Source organism: Salmo salar, chromosome 04 (genome assembly GCF_965601325.2).
Source record: "Salmo salar chromosome 04, fSalSal1, whole genome shotgun sequence".
Taxonomy (NCBI): domain Eukaryota; kingdom Metazoa; phylum Chordata; class Actinopteri; order Salmoniformes; family Salmonidae; genus Salmo; species Salmo salar.
This window is the reverse complement of record NC_138294.1, coordinates 25511185-25523597: the sequence shown is the minus strand read 5'-3', so window position 1 is coordinate 25523597 and position 12413 is coordinate 25511185. Positions and strand designations below refer to the sequence as shown.

The 12413-nt window shown below is 42.4% G+C and overlaps 2 protein-coding genes and 1 long non-coding RNA gene across 3 annotated transcripts in view; 1 reads left to right on the top strand and 2 right to left on the bottom strand.

Annotated features, from left to right (window-relative positions):
* Nucleotides 1-70: 70 nt before the first annotated feature.
* LOC106602425 (uncharacterized) lies at nucleotides 71-3125 on the bottom strand. The gene is made up of 3 exons (XM_014195053.3): nucleotides 2867-3125; nucleotides 2357-2487; nucleotides 71-2174 (listed from the first exon to the last, which is right to left on the bottom strand). The coding sequence occupies exons 1-3, from the start codon at nucleotides 3123-3125 to the stop codon at nucleotides 915-917; spliced, it is 1650 nt and encodes a 549-aa protein (XP_014050528.2). The 3' UTR covers nucleotides 71-914.
* Nucleotides 3057-6686, top strand: LOC123742539 (uncharacterized). The gene is made up of 2 exons (XR_006769717.2): nucleotides 3057-3193; nucleotides 5676-6686. It is a non-coding gene; the product is annotated as an uncharacterized LOC123742539 (long non-coding RNA).
* LOC106602415 (uncharacterized) overlaps nucleotides 6283-12413 on the bottom strand; it is a 25103-nt gene continuing 18972 nt past the window's right edge. Inside the window, exon 6 of the mRNA XM_045717546.2 lies at nucleotides 6283-12306. Within this exon, the coding sequence (XP_045573502.1) occupies nucleotides 11348-12306 (959 nt within the window). The 3' untranslated portion in view covers nucleotides 6283-11347. The remainder of the gene's footprint in view (nucleotides 12307-12413) is intronic.

Below are 12413 nucleotides of genomic sequence, written 5' to 3'. Positions count from 1 at the left end.
TCGGCTATGATAAATCAAAAGTCATCAGACAAACCTGAAAACTATTTTGACGTATACAGTAGGTGTTTGTTAGTGTGCGGGTAAGTGTGCCTATATTAACAAAGTCTATAATGGTTATAAAGCACTGTCGGGTGTATGCAGAATAGGGTGAGATGGGATGTGATGTATACTAAAGAGAGTCTCAATGAGTCTTAGAATGAAAAGTCTAATTCTGTGTTTATTAAACATGAACAAGTGTTAAGGTGGCAATCCAGTCGCCTTTTCACCTCATTTAACAGCGGATTTACTTAAAAGGCACATACATCTATAGCACAAGTGGGTGGCCCTTTTTTGTTCACTAGGCCGATGGCATCACAACTTCCTATCAAACCAACTCATTGAATGCCCTACTCCTTGAAGTTTGCAGTTGTGTAACAAAAAAACTTTTGCTAAATTTGTATTTATTTATTTAGACTTGGGATATCACTTTACAACAGAAAAAGATCAATCACAGGAGGAAGTCGTTAAATACACCATATGAAAACCACACATACACGTCTCAACTAAACCTCTGCATGAACTTAATAAACTGCATTCGTTTTCTCATTAAAAGTGTCTTGGGGGGAAAAATTGTAGTTGAATGGAAGTAATGAAACAGGCATTTGTGAACATCATATCCTACACAGTACAAACACTATGTAACAGACATTTTTTAGGGTTATACAGTATATCATACAGTATTATACAATGTATCACACAATGTCTGGATGCAATATTCTACTCAGGTATATTAAACACTGAAATGTGTTACTCTCATTATTCCAAATGCACCTGTGGGTCTTTTCGGTTGACAACAATGACAATTAATCTTTGTCTTTAATGAAGGGTAGGATCTAAACATCAGAAGCTATCGATTGGAATGGTGACTTTATATTTTATAGAGTGGAATGTTTTTTCTGCTGGTGTATCCTAAGGTAGCTCCTCTCTGAAAACCTCTTCCCGCAGTGTGTACAGGCAAATGGCCTTTCTCCCGTGTGGACCTTCAGGTGCATCTTCAGGTGACCAGCCTGGGCGAAGCGCATGGGACACTGGGTACAGCTGTAGGGTTTTTCCCCTGTGTGGACCCTCTGGTGCCTCTTCAGGTCACCAGCCTGGGCGAAGCACATGGGACACTGGGTACAGCTGAAGGGTTTCACTCCTGTGTGGACCCTCTGGTGCCTCTTCAGGTTGCCAGCCTGGGCGAAGCGCATGGGACATTGGGTGCAACTGAAGGGTTTCACCCCTGTGTGGACCCTCTGGTGGATCTCCACCTTCTGGGGGCAGCTGAAACCTTTGTTACAGAACCTGCAGAGGAACCGTTTCTCTTTACTACCGCCTAATGTTTCTCCCCCTCCCTGAACCTGGGCTCTAGCCCTGTCGTTTGATTTCAATACCTGATTGAAAAGGACGTGTGAATCGGAATGCCCCATCGACGTGGACACTGGGTCGTGATCCCTGAGTGCGTGTAAAGGGGAGTGGGTCTCAACATTTTGATTTGTCTCTAAGCTTCCCCTGTAATCTAAGAAATCTCTGCCCTGTGAGTGTCCGTCTCCTAGGTGACTATCTGCATTCCATGTGGGAGGAACGTCGCCCTCCACTTTCACAGTCACTTCCTCTACAACCAGACCCTCCCCTTTCTCATCTAGGCACCCTTCAGAGTATACACTACTACTGTACCGGTTCCAGTCCCCTGTAGACAGATCAGTGTGTGTCTCTAAACCCAATCGCATGTTGCCAGGCTCCATCTCTGTAGCGTAAGAACAAGACGGATCATTGTCAGTCTCTGACGCGTCACCTGAGTCCGGATGGGAATTAACAGCCCTCATGCTTGGGTTACCGTAAAGTAAATACTCTGAACCGGGAACAGGAGGACAGCCCAGTGGCCCCAGACCCAGTCGCTCTGGGTCTGATCTGTGGTCAGATCCTGTGTGTAAAAGCCTTTGTGTTACAGTTAAAGTCTCTGTGTCTGTCTCTGACTTGTGTCTGTCTCTGACCTCCGTGATGCTGCGTTGGGTCCTGGGCTGCACTGTGGCGGGGTCCTCTGTGGCTACAGGGGGCACTTCAGCCGTTCCAGTCTGAATGACTCTGCTGTGACGTGGGTCCTCCTCTCCTTCAGACCTCTCCTGCTTGACCCCAGGACCTGCAGCCTCTGCAGACTGACACAAGAAGAGATGAGGTTGTTACCTAAATTGGATAACAATGTCGTAGGGAAGTCAAACAAGCTCCCCTATGGTAGATGTGCATGTACGCAAGTCAATAGCTGAAGAAAGCTTTGCTGAAATTAACGGGCTATTGATTTACAAAGTAAAACATTTTTATGCAACACTATTACACTAACCTCTATCACCATAACATGCTGGGTTGTGGTTCCACTCTCCTCATCAACAGTGATTGGTTGGTCATCTCCCCATGTATTGTGTCCCCCTGTCTTCACAAAGCTCCTGTGGCCTCCAGTGAGATGTCCTTCACCTGAGAGAGTGATTGGGGGAAAGATGGGGTTAAGTTCGGTACTGTCAATGCTCAACGCTATATTGTACCCTATTGACACTGTCTAAAATTGGCAATGATTTAAGGTAACAACTTCTTGATATACTATTTATTTATTGATGTATTATGTTCCATGTATCACATTGTTTTCATTGAGTAAATAATAAGAAATGCAGCATATCAAGAATCTGATAGTGTCTTTACGCAAGATAGCTAAGTAATCAGGGGCATTATTGCATACTATCCAACAACTGACCAAGACCCAATTCTGGGTAACACATCTGAACACGTGCAGAACGAAGAGACAGGCACTGAGCTATATATGAACGGAGACAGGCCGCGTAGCCTCGGCAGAATATACCTCTAGCCATTGCTCTGTACCGGTCGAGAATCTTGACACTACTGGGACGACTGGCTAGGACGCGCTCCCGTGCCATCTTCAGTTCAAATAGCTGTAGTTTCCTCCGCAATGCCCTGTTTTCTTTCTGGCTTTGAGTTATTTCCAAACGAAACACTGCATAGTCGTCGTCTACGAGTTTACAGATCTCTGCCACGGCTGCATTCGCTAGCACCTCCATGATGGAGGCTATTTGAGTGTGGAAAACCATACCGTCAGCCATTGTTAGCAGCTAGCATTAACTAGATATCACCAAGTCCTGTCTCCAACGTGTATTAAAGACTACATAGGGTAAGTATGTGATTCTGTGCAGTTAAATGAATAATTTTAAGTGCCATTGTGTTACTACACGTCTAAATAGCAACAATAAACACGCTAACGTGGAAATTGTTCTTCGTAATTTACTTCCGTTTACACTGAAGAGAAATTATGTTATTGGTAGGCGTCATAGAAGGGTGTGGCTAAATAAAGGGTATGCGCGATGTTCTTGAATAACGGTACTGCTTATTACGTTACACGTCAAACCTAATCATGATCAGTATCTTTCAAGCAGTTGTCACTAGTATCCACAGCCAAAGTCATAATTATGTCTAAACCCTGCCTATTCCTACAATGTATCTTCTTAACATTTGATTTTAAAACGAACCTTAAATTCAGACCAAAAAGCTAATATTTGTTATCATTCAATTTTACGATATAGCCAATTTTGACAGTGGCCGTGGAATCTAGTGGAAACCCTATCATAGGTTCGTAGGAAAAGGAGGCCACGTTTTATTCTAAAGGATAAACAAGTACATAAAAAGTAAACATATCAAAAGAACATGATTTCTCATTAACAGATTTGATCACCTAATTATAGTACACAAAGGAACAGGTACCACCTGATTATGCAAAATAATGTTGGGAGAGACATTATGTTTGTTGACTAGAACAAAGGTAAAAAACAAATTCAAAGGGGGAATATACAGTGTATTTGGAAAGTATTCAGACCCCTTCACTTTTTCCACATTTGGTTACGTTAGCCTTATTCTAAAATTGATTAAATTGATTATTTTCCTCAATCAACATACAATACCCCATAATGACAAAGCGAAAACAGTTTTTTAGACATTTTTGCAAATTTATTACGAATAAAAAACAAATACCTTATTTACATAAGTATTCAGCCCCTTTGCTATGAGACTCAAAATTGAGCTCCGGTGCATCCGGTTTCCATTGATCATCCTTGATATGTTTCTACAACTTCATTGGACTCCACCTGTGGTAAATTCAATGGATTGGACATGATTTGGAAAGGCACACACCTGTCTATGTAAGGTCCCACAGTTGACAGTGCATGTCAGAGCAAAAACCAAGCCATGAAGTCGAAGGAATTACTCCTCAGTAAAAGGCACATGACAGCCCGCTTGGAGTTTGCCAAAAGGCACCTAAAAGACTGACCATGAGAAACAAGATTCTCTGGTCTGATAAAACCAAGATTGAACTCTTTGGCCTGAATGTCAAGCGTCACGTCTGGAGGAAACCTGGCACCATCCCTACAGTGAAGCATGGTGGTGGCAGCATCGTGCTGTGGGGATGTTTTTCAGTGGCAGGGACTGGGAGACTAGTCAGGGTTGAGGGAAAGATGAACAGAGCAAAGTACAGAAAGATTCTTGATGAAAACCTGCTCCAGAGCGCTCAGGACCCCAGACTGGGGTGAAGGTTCACCTTCCAACAGGACAATGACCCTAAGCACACAGCCAAGACAATGCAGGAGTGGCTTCGGGACAAGTCTCTGCATGTCCTTGAGTGGCCCAGCCAGAGCCAGGAATTGAACCAGATCATACATCTCTGGAGAGACCTTAAAATAGCTGTGCAACGATGCCCACCATCCAACCTGACAGAGCTTGAGAGGATGGGAGAAACTCCCCAAAATCAGGTGTGCCAAGCTTGTAGCATCATACCCAAAAAGACTCGAGGCTGTAATCGCTGCCAAAAGTGGTTCAATAAAGTACTGAGTATAGGGTCTGAATACTTTCCCGAATGCACTATTTACATATAGTGTTAGACTTCAAGGACAGTGTTTTGGCTATGCCAGCACACCAAACAACAAATCTGTATTATGTAAGAATGTTAGCATACCCAGATGCTCAACTGAGGCACTTAGTAATAAAAACTCTTAGCCCAGGACACTTCACATGATAACTATAATATTTCAGCTAAAGAATTGCTTTGATTTCTCCCCACTGTGGGAACACCTATGTCTGATGAGGTAACTCAGGAAGGAGAAGCTCTTGGAACATAGTTTGCATTTGAAGGGCCTCTCCTTGGTGTGAACAGTCTGGTGCTGCTTCACATACCTTGCCTCAGCAAAGCTCTTCCCACATGTGGGGCAGTCATACGGCTTGTCCGCGTCTGTCCTATTGCTTGGCCTCTTAAGTTTTGACCCTATGACACCAGAGGAGGTAGAAGCAGGAGCCACCACCATCAGGTGGTTAGTCTTTGAGCTCCCTCCTTGACCTCTAGTCATTGTTTGGGTGTTGTTGGGATTGTGTGCTGTGTTATAGGCTAGGAGCTCTTGTTGTGAACGCCCATCCTGACCCTGTCTGTATTTGTGAGGTAACTATGAGGTAGCTGAGGAAGGCTAGACACAGGTCCAGGCCCAGACCTTCTATGAACCCAGTCACCAGGCATTAGACTACCACCAGGGGGGTCTCCCACCACTCTCTGTGAAGGCTGAAGCCTAAGGTGACCTGCTCTGTTCATCATGGATACTGTGGTGTTTGTATTATAGGAACAGGAGGGTTTATCTCCATCAGCCCCAGGACATGCTTCATCCCTGCACTGAGACTGTGAAGAGAAGGGTCTGGGCTGCAGACTGGATCCCTGACTGGAGCCTCTGTCTCTCTGATGACCACCAGGACTGAGGTTGTTCAGTCCACCTGTCCACTGGTTGTGTTCTGTGTGGTGGTGGGGTCTCTGTTCCTCGTGGGTCCGTCCTGGTTCCGACTCAGGAAGGATGATCGATGGCTCCTGATCCAAGGTGCTGGGCCCGGGTTTGTGACCAGCCGTTTCAGAGGTCCACTCTCTCCTGCCAGCAACACCAGATATCAGCAGGTCCTCATGAACTACAGACTAAACACAAATTGTACAAAAGAGCATATAAAAAGGTTCATATAAGAAACTCTGCTGTAGACACAGAAACATGACATATTATAAAATGTTAAACCACAGTCAAGCCTCTAACACTGATTCAAGTACCTAACGATATGGAGCCATTGGAGTTAATTATTTAAAAAATGTACATGTGTTAATTCGAGAATGAAGTATAATGTTTTGGTTCGACTGAGATAAGGGAAACTCAGTCCCTGCAATGATACAAAAATAACCAAGTCAGTCAGCACAGAATGAATTTTGTATTTTATTTCAACAAAATGGTCATACACTCACAATGTAAACTACAGTACTTTTTATTGCACAAAACAATAAGTAGGGTTGTGGTGGTCATGACATTTTGTCAGCTGGTTGTCATGCAAAAGCCTGCTGGTCTCATGGTAATTGACCAGTAATTAACATAAACAGGTTGAGCATCTCCAGCCCTCCATGCATACAAGCTGCTGATGAACTTTTGAACATCTACATTTAAAAATACATAATAAATCAATTGAATATACACCATCACAACAAAGCCATGATTTATTTTAGGCAAGTCTAAAGAAACATGATGTGAAGAAAATGTATTTCAGAAGAATAGAATGAGTTGCCCTACTGTACACTGTCAAAAATAAATATCATGTTATGGCTATGCGCCATGCTGTAGGCTTGTTCATTTAGCAGACAAGATATGCTTATAAGTCCCATGCCATTATTTTAGATTATATGATGTTATTGTAAAAAGATTATAATTGAACTTAAAATAGAAATTATATTTTTCCCATTCCGGAGGAGTGCGCATATGAAGTGTCTATGTTGAGCATAAAAGTCATCATTTGAAACAGGTCCTATATGCCAGATTTTCTGTAATTTGGCAACTTTAGTTGTGAATGATACAAACCTTAGAATACCTTAGAAATCAAAAGGTATCGACTTCATGATGCGACGATAAGCTATTGACGAATTTGAGAAAGTCGCAAAAAAAGCTTGTGCTCTGTTCCTTGCCTCAGGCTGCACATGCTGTTCTCTACTGCTCTCATCAAGTGATCATTATTTCACCAGACTATTCTCAATTTAATCTTAACTAATATGTAAAATGAGTTTAGATTTAGAATGTCCCATTATCACATTTGCAGAAACAGGGGCAAGAGAAAAGAATGCATATCATCCGTATCGAATAGCGAATGGAGGTCACTTTCCCGCAGCTTGGTCCCATTTCGGGGAAACTACTTCATGTGATAGATATTCTGCCCAAACTCTGCATGCAATGGGGCACTCCAATCCTGTTCCTGCAGCTACCCAGTGCTTAATTTGGGAAACCAAGTGAAATCTGTAAGGGAACATCGATAGTAACATGTTTTAACAACGAAACTGCGTACAGTATTTCATTAAACTGTTGACAGCACCTCTCTCTGCGCGCTGAAGAATGGCATGAAGTAAAGCGGGGAGGAGATGGAAAGGCATGGCGGTGAGATATTCTGTAGCTAAAGGTAACGTAGCAACCTATTAATTATGAAAAATATGAAATGTGCCCTATTACTAGGCTAAACAAAATAAAATAAAAATGCGCTATAATGTAGACTCTGAATTTGTTTACTTAGACTAGGCCAATTTTGTACCAAAGATATCTTAAATCAGTTTATGACAATTTTTCCCACTCAGATTCAATCGGTTGTTGAACAAATGTATTCAAATTGATCAATCAATCAATCACAGTGAGGTGAGTTTTAAAAGCACATACTGTTTTGATGATAAGTGTTTGTGATTTTCGATTACATTTGCATTGATGTCAGAGCGGCTAGAAGGACAATCGAGCCTTGGTACAGGCCATTAGCGACCTGATGATCGTTACCGAGTTGGGTACTACTAACATATAGTTGAAGTCGGAAGTTTACATACACTTAGGTTGGAGTCATTAAAACTAGTTTTTCAACCACTCCACAAATGTCTTGTTAACAAACCATAGTTTTAGCAAGTCAGTTTGGATATCTACTTTGCGCATGACACAAGTCATTTTTCCAACAGTTGTTTACAGACAGATTATTTCACTTATAATTCACTGTATCACAATTCCAGTGGGTCAGAAGTTTACACACACTAAGTTGACTGTGCCTTTAAACAGCTTGGAAAATTCCAGAAAATGATGTCATGGCTTTAGAAGCTTCTGATAGGCTAATTGACATAATTTGAGTCAATTGGAGGTGTACCTGTGGATGTATTTCAAGGTCTACCTTCAAACTCAGTGCCTCTTTGCTTGACATCATGGGAAAATCAAAAGAAATCAGCCAGGACCTCTGAAAATAAATTGTAGACCTCCACAACTACGGTTCATCCTTGGGAGCAATTTCCAAACGCCTGAAGGTACCACATTCATCTGTACAAACAATAGTACGCAAGTATAAACACCATGGGACCATGCAGCCATCATACTGCTCAGGAAGGAGACGTATTCTGTCTCCTAGAGATGAACGTACTTTGGTGCGAAAAGTGCAAATCAATCCCAGAACAACAGCAAAGGACCTTGTGAAGATGCTGGAGGAAACAGGTACAAAAGTATATATATCCACAGTAAAACGAGTCCCATATCGACATAACCTGAAAGGCCGCTCAGCAAGGAAGAAGCCATTGCTCCAAAACCGCCATAAAAAAAGCCAGACTACGGTTTGCAACTGCACAAGGGGACAAAGGAGAAATGTCCTCTGGTCTGATGAAACAAAAATAGAACTGTTTGGCCATAATGACCATCGTTATGTTTGGAGGAAAAAAGGGGATGCTTGCAAGCCGAAGAACACCATCCCAACCGTGAAGCACGGGGGAGGCAGCATCATGCTTGGTCGCAAATGGGTCTTCCAAATGGACAATGACCCCAAGCACACTTCCAAAGTTGTGGAAAAATGCCTTAAGGACAACAAAGTCAAGGTATTGGAGAGGCCATCACAAAGCCCTGACCTCAATCCTATAGAAAATGTGTGGGCAGAACTGAAAAAGCATGTGCGAGCAAGGAGGCCTACAAACCTGACTAAGTTACACCAGCTCTGTCAGGAGGAATGGGCCAAAATTCACCCAACTTATTGTGGGAAGCTTGTGGAAGGCTACACAAAACGTTTGACCCAAGTTAAACAATTTAAAGGCATTGCTACCAAATACTAATTGAGTGTATGTAAACTTCTGACCCACTGGGAATGTGATGAAATAAACAAATGCTGAAATAAATCATTCTCTCTACTATTATTCTGACATTTCACATTCTTAAAATAAAGTTGTGATCCTAACTTACCTAAAACAGGGAATTTTTACTAGGATTAAATGTCAGGAATTGTGAAAAACTGAGTTTAAATGTATTTGGCTAAGGTGTATGTAAACTTCCGGCTTCAACTGTATGTCCAGAGTGCTGAAAAGGAGATTACCATGATTGGTCACATAGAATTTTATTGTGGTCATGACCCATGAATGCTGGATTACCGCAACAGCCCTAGTGACAAGTAGAATAACTTTTATCACTATGGTAACAGTTGACCTTTTCTGTAAATCTGGTACCCTTCTCTTTGATAAAATGAATTTCAGAATACTTTGGAAAAGGTTCAACATTACATTACACACAGCTTCATTACTTTATGTCAAGTAAACATGAACTAAGGCACTATCATTTCCTCATTATAAAACACCAGCATCAAACACCATGATTACCTCTTCGCTATAGGGGGCAGTATTTTCACGGCCGGATGAAAAACGTACCCAAATTAAACTGGTTACTACTCTGGCTCAGAAACTAGAATATGCATATTATTAGTATATTTGGATAGAAAACACTCTGAAGTTTCTAAAACTGTTTGAATGATGTCTGTGAGTATAACAGAACTCATATGGCAGGCAAAAACCTGAGAAAAATCCAACCAGGAAGTGGAAAATCTGAGAATTGCAGTTCATCTTTTGAATCCTTATCGAAACAACAGTGTCTGTGGGGTCACGTTGCACTTCCAACGGCTTCCATTGGCTGTCAACAGCCTTCAGAAAGTTCTTTCAGCCTTCTCCTGTTACTGGGCAGATAATAGTAGCTCAGTCAATCAGTGGACTGCCTATGGACAAAGGGCTTGGGTATGCGCGATCCCGCGAGCGCGCCGTTCCATCTTTTTCTCCTGGAATGAATACGCTATTGTCCGGTTGGAATATTATCGCAATTTTATGTAAAAAATACCCTAAAGATTGATTGCAAACAACGTTTGACATGTTTCTACGAACAGTAATGGAACATTTTGACTTTTCGTCTCTGGAACTGCGCTCGCGCATTATGCCTTTGGATAGTGATCTGAATGCACGAACAAAACGGAGGTATTTGGACATAAATATGGATTATTTTGAACAAAAATAACATTTCTTGTGGAAGTAGCAGTCCTGGGAGTGCATTCTGACAAAGATCAGCAAAGGTAAGAGAATATTTATAATACTAATTCTGAGTTTAGTTGACCCCGAACTTGGCGGGTGTCTGTATAGCTTGCTGTGATGGCGAGCTATGTACTCAGAATATTGAAAAATGTGCTTTCTCCGTAAAGCTATTTTAAAATCTGACACAGCTGTTGCATTAAGGAGTAGTATATCTATAATTCTTTAAATAATTGTTATATATTTTGTCAATGTTTATGATGAGTATTTTTGTAAATTGATGTGCTCATTCACTGGAAGTTTTGGTGGGAATACATTTTCTGAACATCACGCGCCAATGTAAAATGCTGTTTTTGGATATAAATATGAACTTTATCGAACAAAACATACATGTATTGTGTAACATGATGTCCTAGGAATGTCATCTGATGAAGATCGTCAAAGGTTAGTGCTTCATTTAGCTGCGTTTTGGGTTTTTGTGACACATATACTTGCTTGGAAAATGGCTGTGTGGTTATTTTTGTTTATGTACTCTCCTAACATAATCTAATGTTTTGCTTTCGCTGTAAAGCCTTTTCGAAATCGGACAATGTGGTTACATTAAGGAGAAGTGTATCTTTAAAATGGTGTCAAATAGTCATATGTTTGAGAAATTGACATTATTAGATTTTTGATGTTTTTTATTTCGCGCCCTTCTGTTCCATTGGATTTTGGCTAGACGTTCCGCTGGCGGAACGGCTATAGCCAACAAGATAAGGTTGTCACTCTTCATCAGTGAAGCATTTTTACAGACACCATCACACCAACCATCACCATATCATCTACTCTGCCTCATCATACTCATTCTTCCCTCATGTCACCTCATCCAGCTCCCTACTACATCCAAAACCAACATAATTAACTACAAACTAACTCATACTACATTATATGTCACTATACATGGGCCGTGTGCATTTTCTGCTGGTGTAACCTGAGGTAGCTCCTCTCTGAGAACCTCTTCTCGCAGTGCGCACAGGCGAACGGCCTCTCTCCCGTGTGGACCTTCAGGTGCCTCTTCAGGCTGGACGTGTGGGAGAAACTGACCCGGCACAGGTGGCAGCCAAATGGTTTCTCCCCTGTGTGGACCCTCTGGTGCCTCTTCAGGCTGGATGAGTGTGAGAAACTGGCCCGGCACAGGTTGCAGCTGAACGGTTTCTCCCCTGTGTGCATCCTCTGGTGGATCTCCACCTGTTGGGGGAAACTGAACGCTTTCCCACAGAACGAACACGAGAATCGCTTCTCTTTGGCTCCACCACCTTTACTGATTCCATCTCTACTACTGTCATTTGTCAATGGGCTTGTGTAGCCATTTGGTGTTGAGGCACTGGCATTGTCTGAGGTCTGGTTTAACATTAGGGGAGTGTGAGGAGGATGAAGGCCAGGGAGTGTCTGTGTTGTCGCAGGGTCCATGTTCCAGTTGATAGATCCTATAGAAGGCAGGCTGAAGGTAGCACCTGTTAGGGGGTTAACCTGAGGCGCCATCAGTCTCTCTGAATCACAACTATAGGAGCAGGACGGAGCATCGCTAGCCGAGTCTGTGTCTGTTCTCTCCTGCCGCATACAGACACCACCTCGTCCTCGCAGACCAAATCTACGCCTCGCCCTGGTCTCAGCCAGTCTGTTGTCATGGAGACTAAGTTTGGTTGTTTTGTGTTCGACAGTCTGTTTCGGGTTGTGGTTAACAGTGTTGTTCCCCAGCCCAGAGTTGAGGACGCTGTCCCATCCATTGACCTCCACTATGTTGCCTCTGGCCCTGGCCAGCTCAGTGATGTCGTCCCCTTGACCCTTGGCTGCTCCGGTCTGGGAATCCAAGATGGCCGCCCAGTCTCCTCTTTTAACCTCCAGCCAACCACCTGAAGGAAGAGGTTACAAAATATACTTTTTAAAAAACATGGCAGAGAAAACTCTACATATGGAGTTTTTTTTGTCAATTACCTGGTCAAATTCATGCATTGTGTGT

What these genes read in the sequence shown, in the direction of transcription:
- LOC106602425 (XM_014195053.3), bottom strand. Translation starts at nt 3,125, where the DNA reads ATGGCTGACGGTATGGTTTTCCACACTCAAATAGCCTCCATCATGGAG. An exon ending in GTACAGAGCAATGGCTAGAG is followed by an intron (nt 2,488 to 2,866) that starts GTATATTCTGCC and finishes TCACTCTCTCAG; the next exon opens with GTGAAGGACATCTCACTGGA. An exon ending in AGCATGTTATGGTGATAGAG is followed by an intron (nt 2,175 to 2,356) that starts GTTAGTGTAATA and finishes TTCTTGTGTCAG; the next exon opens with TCTGCAGAGGCTGCAGGTCC.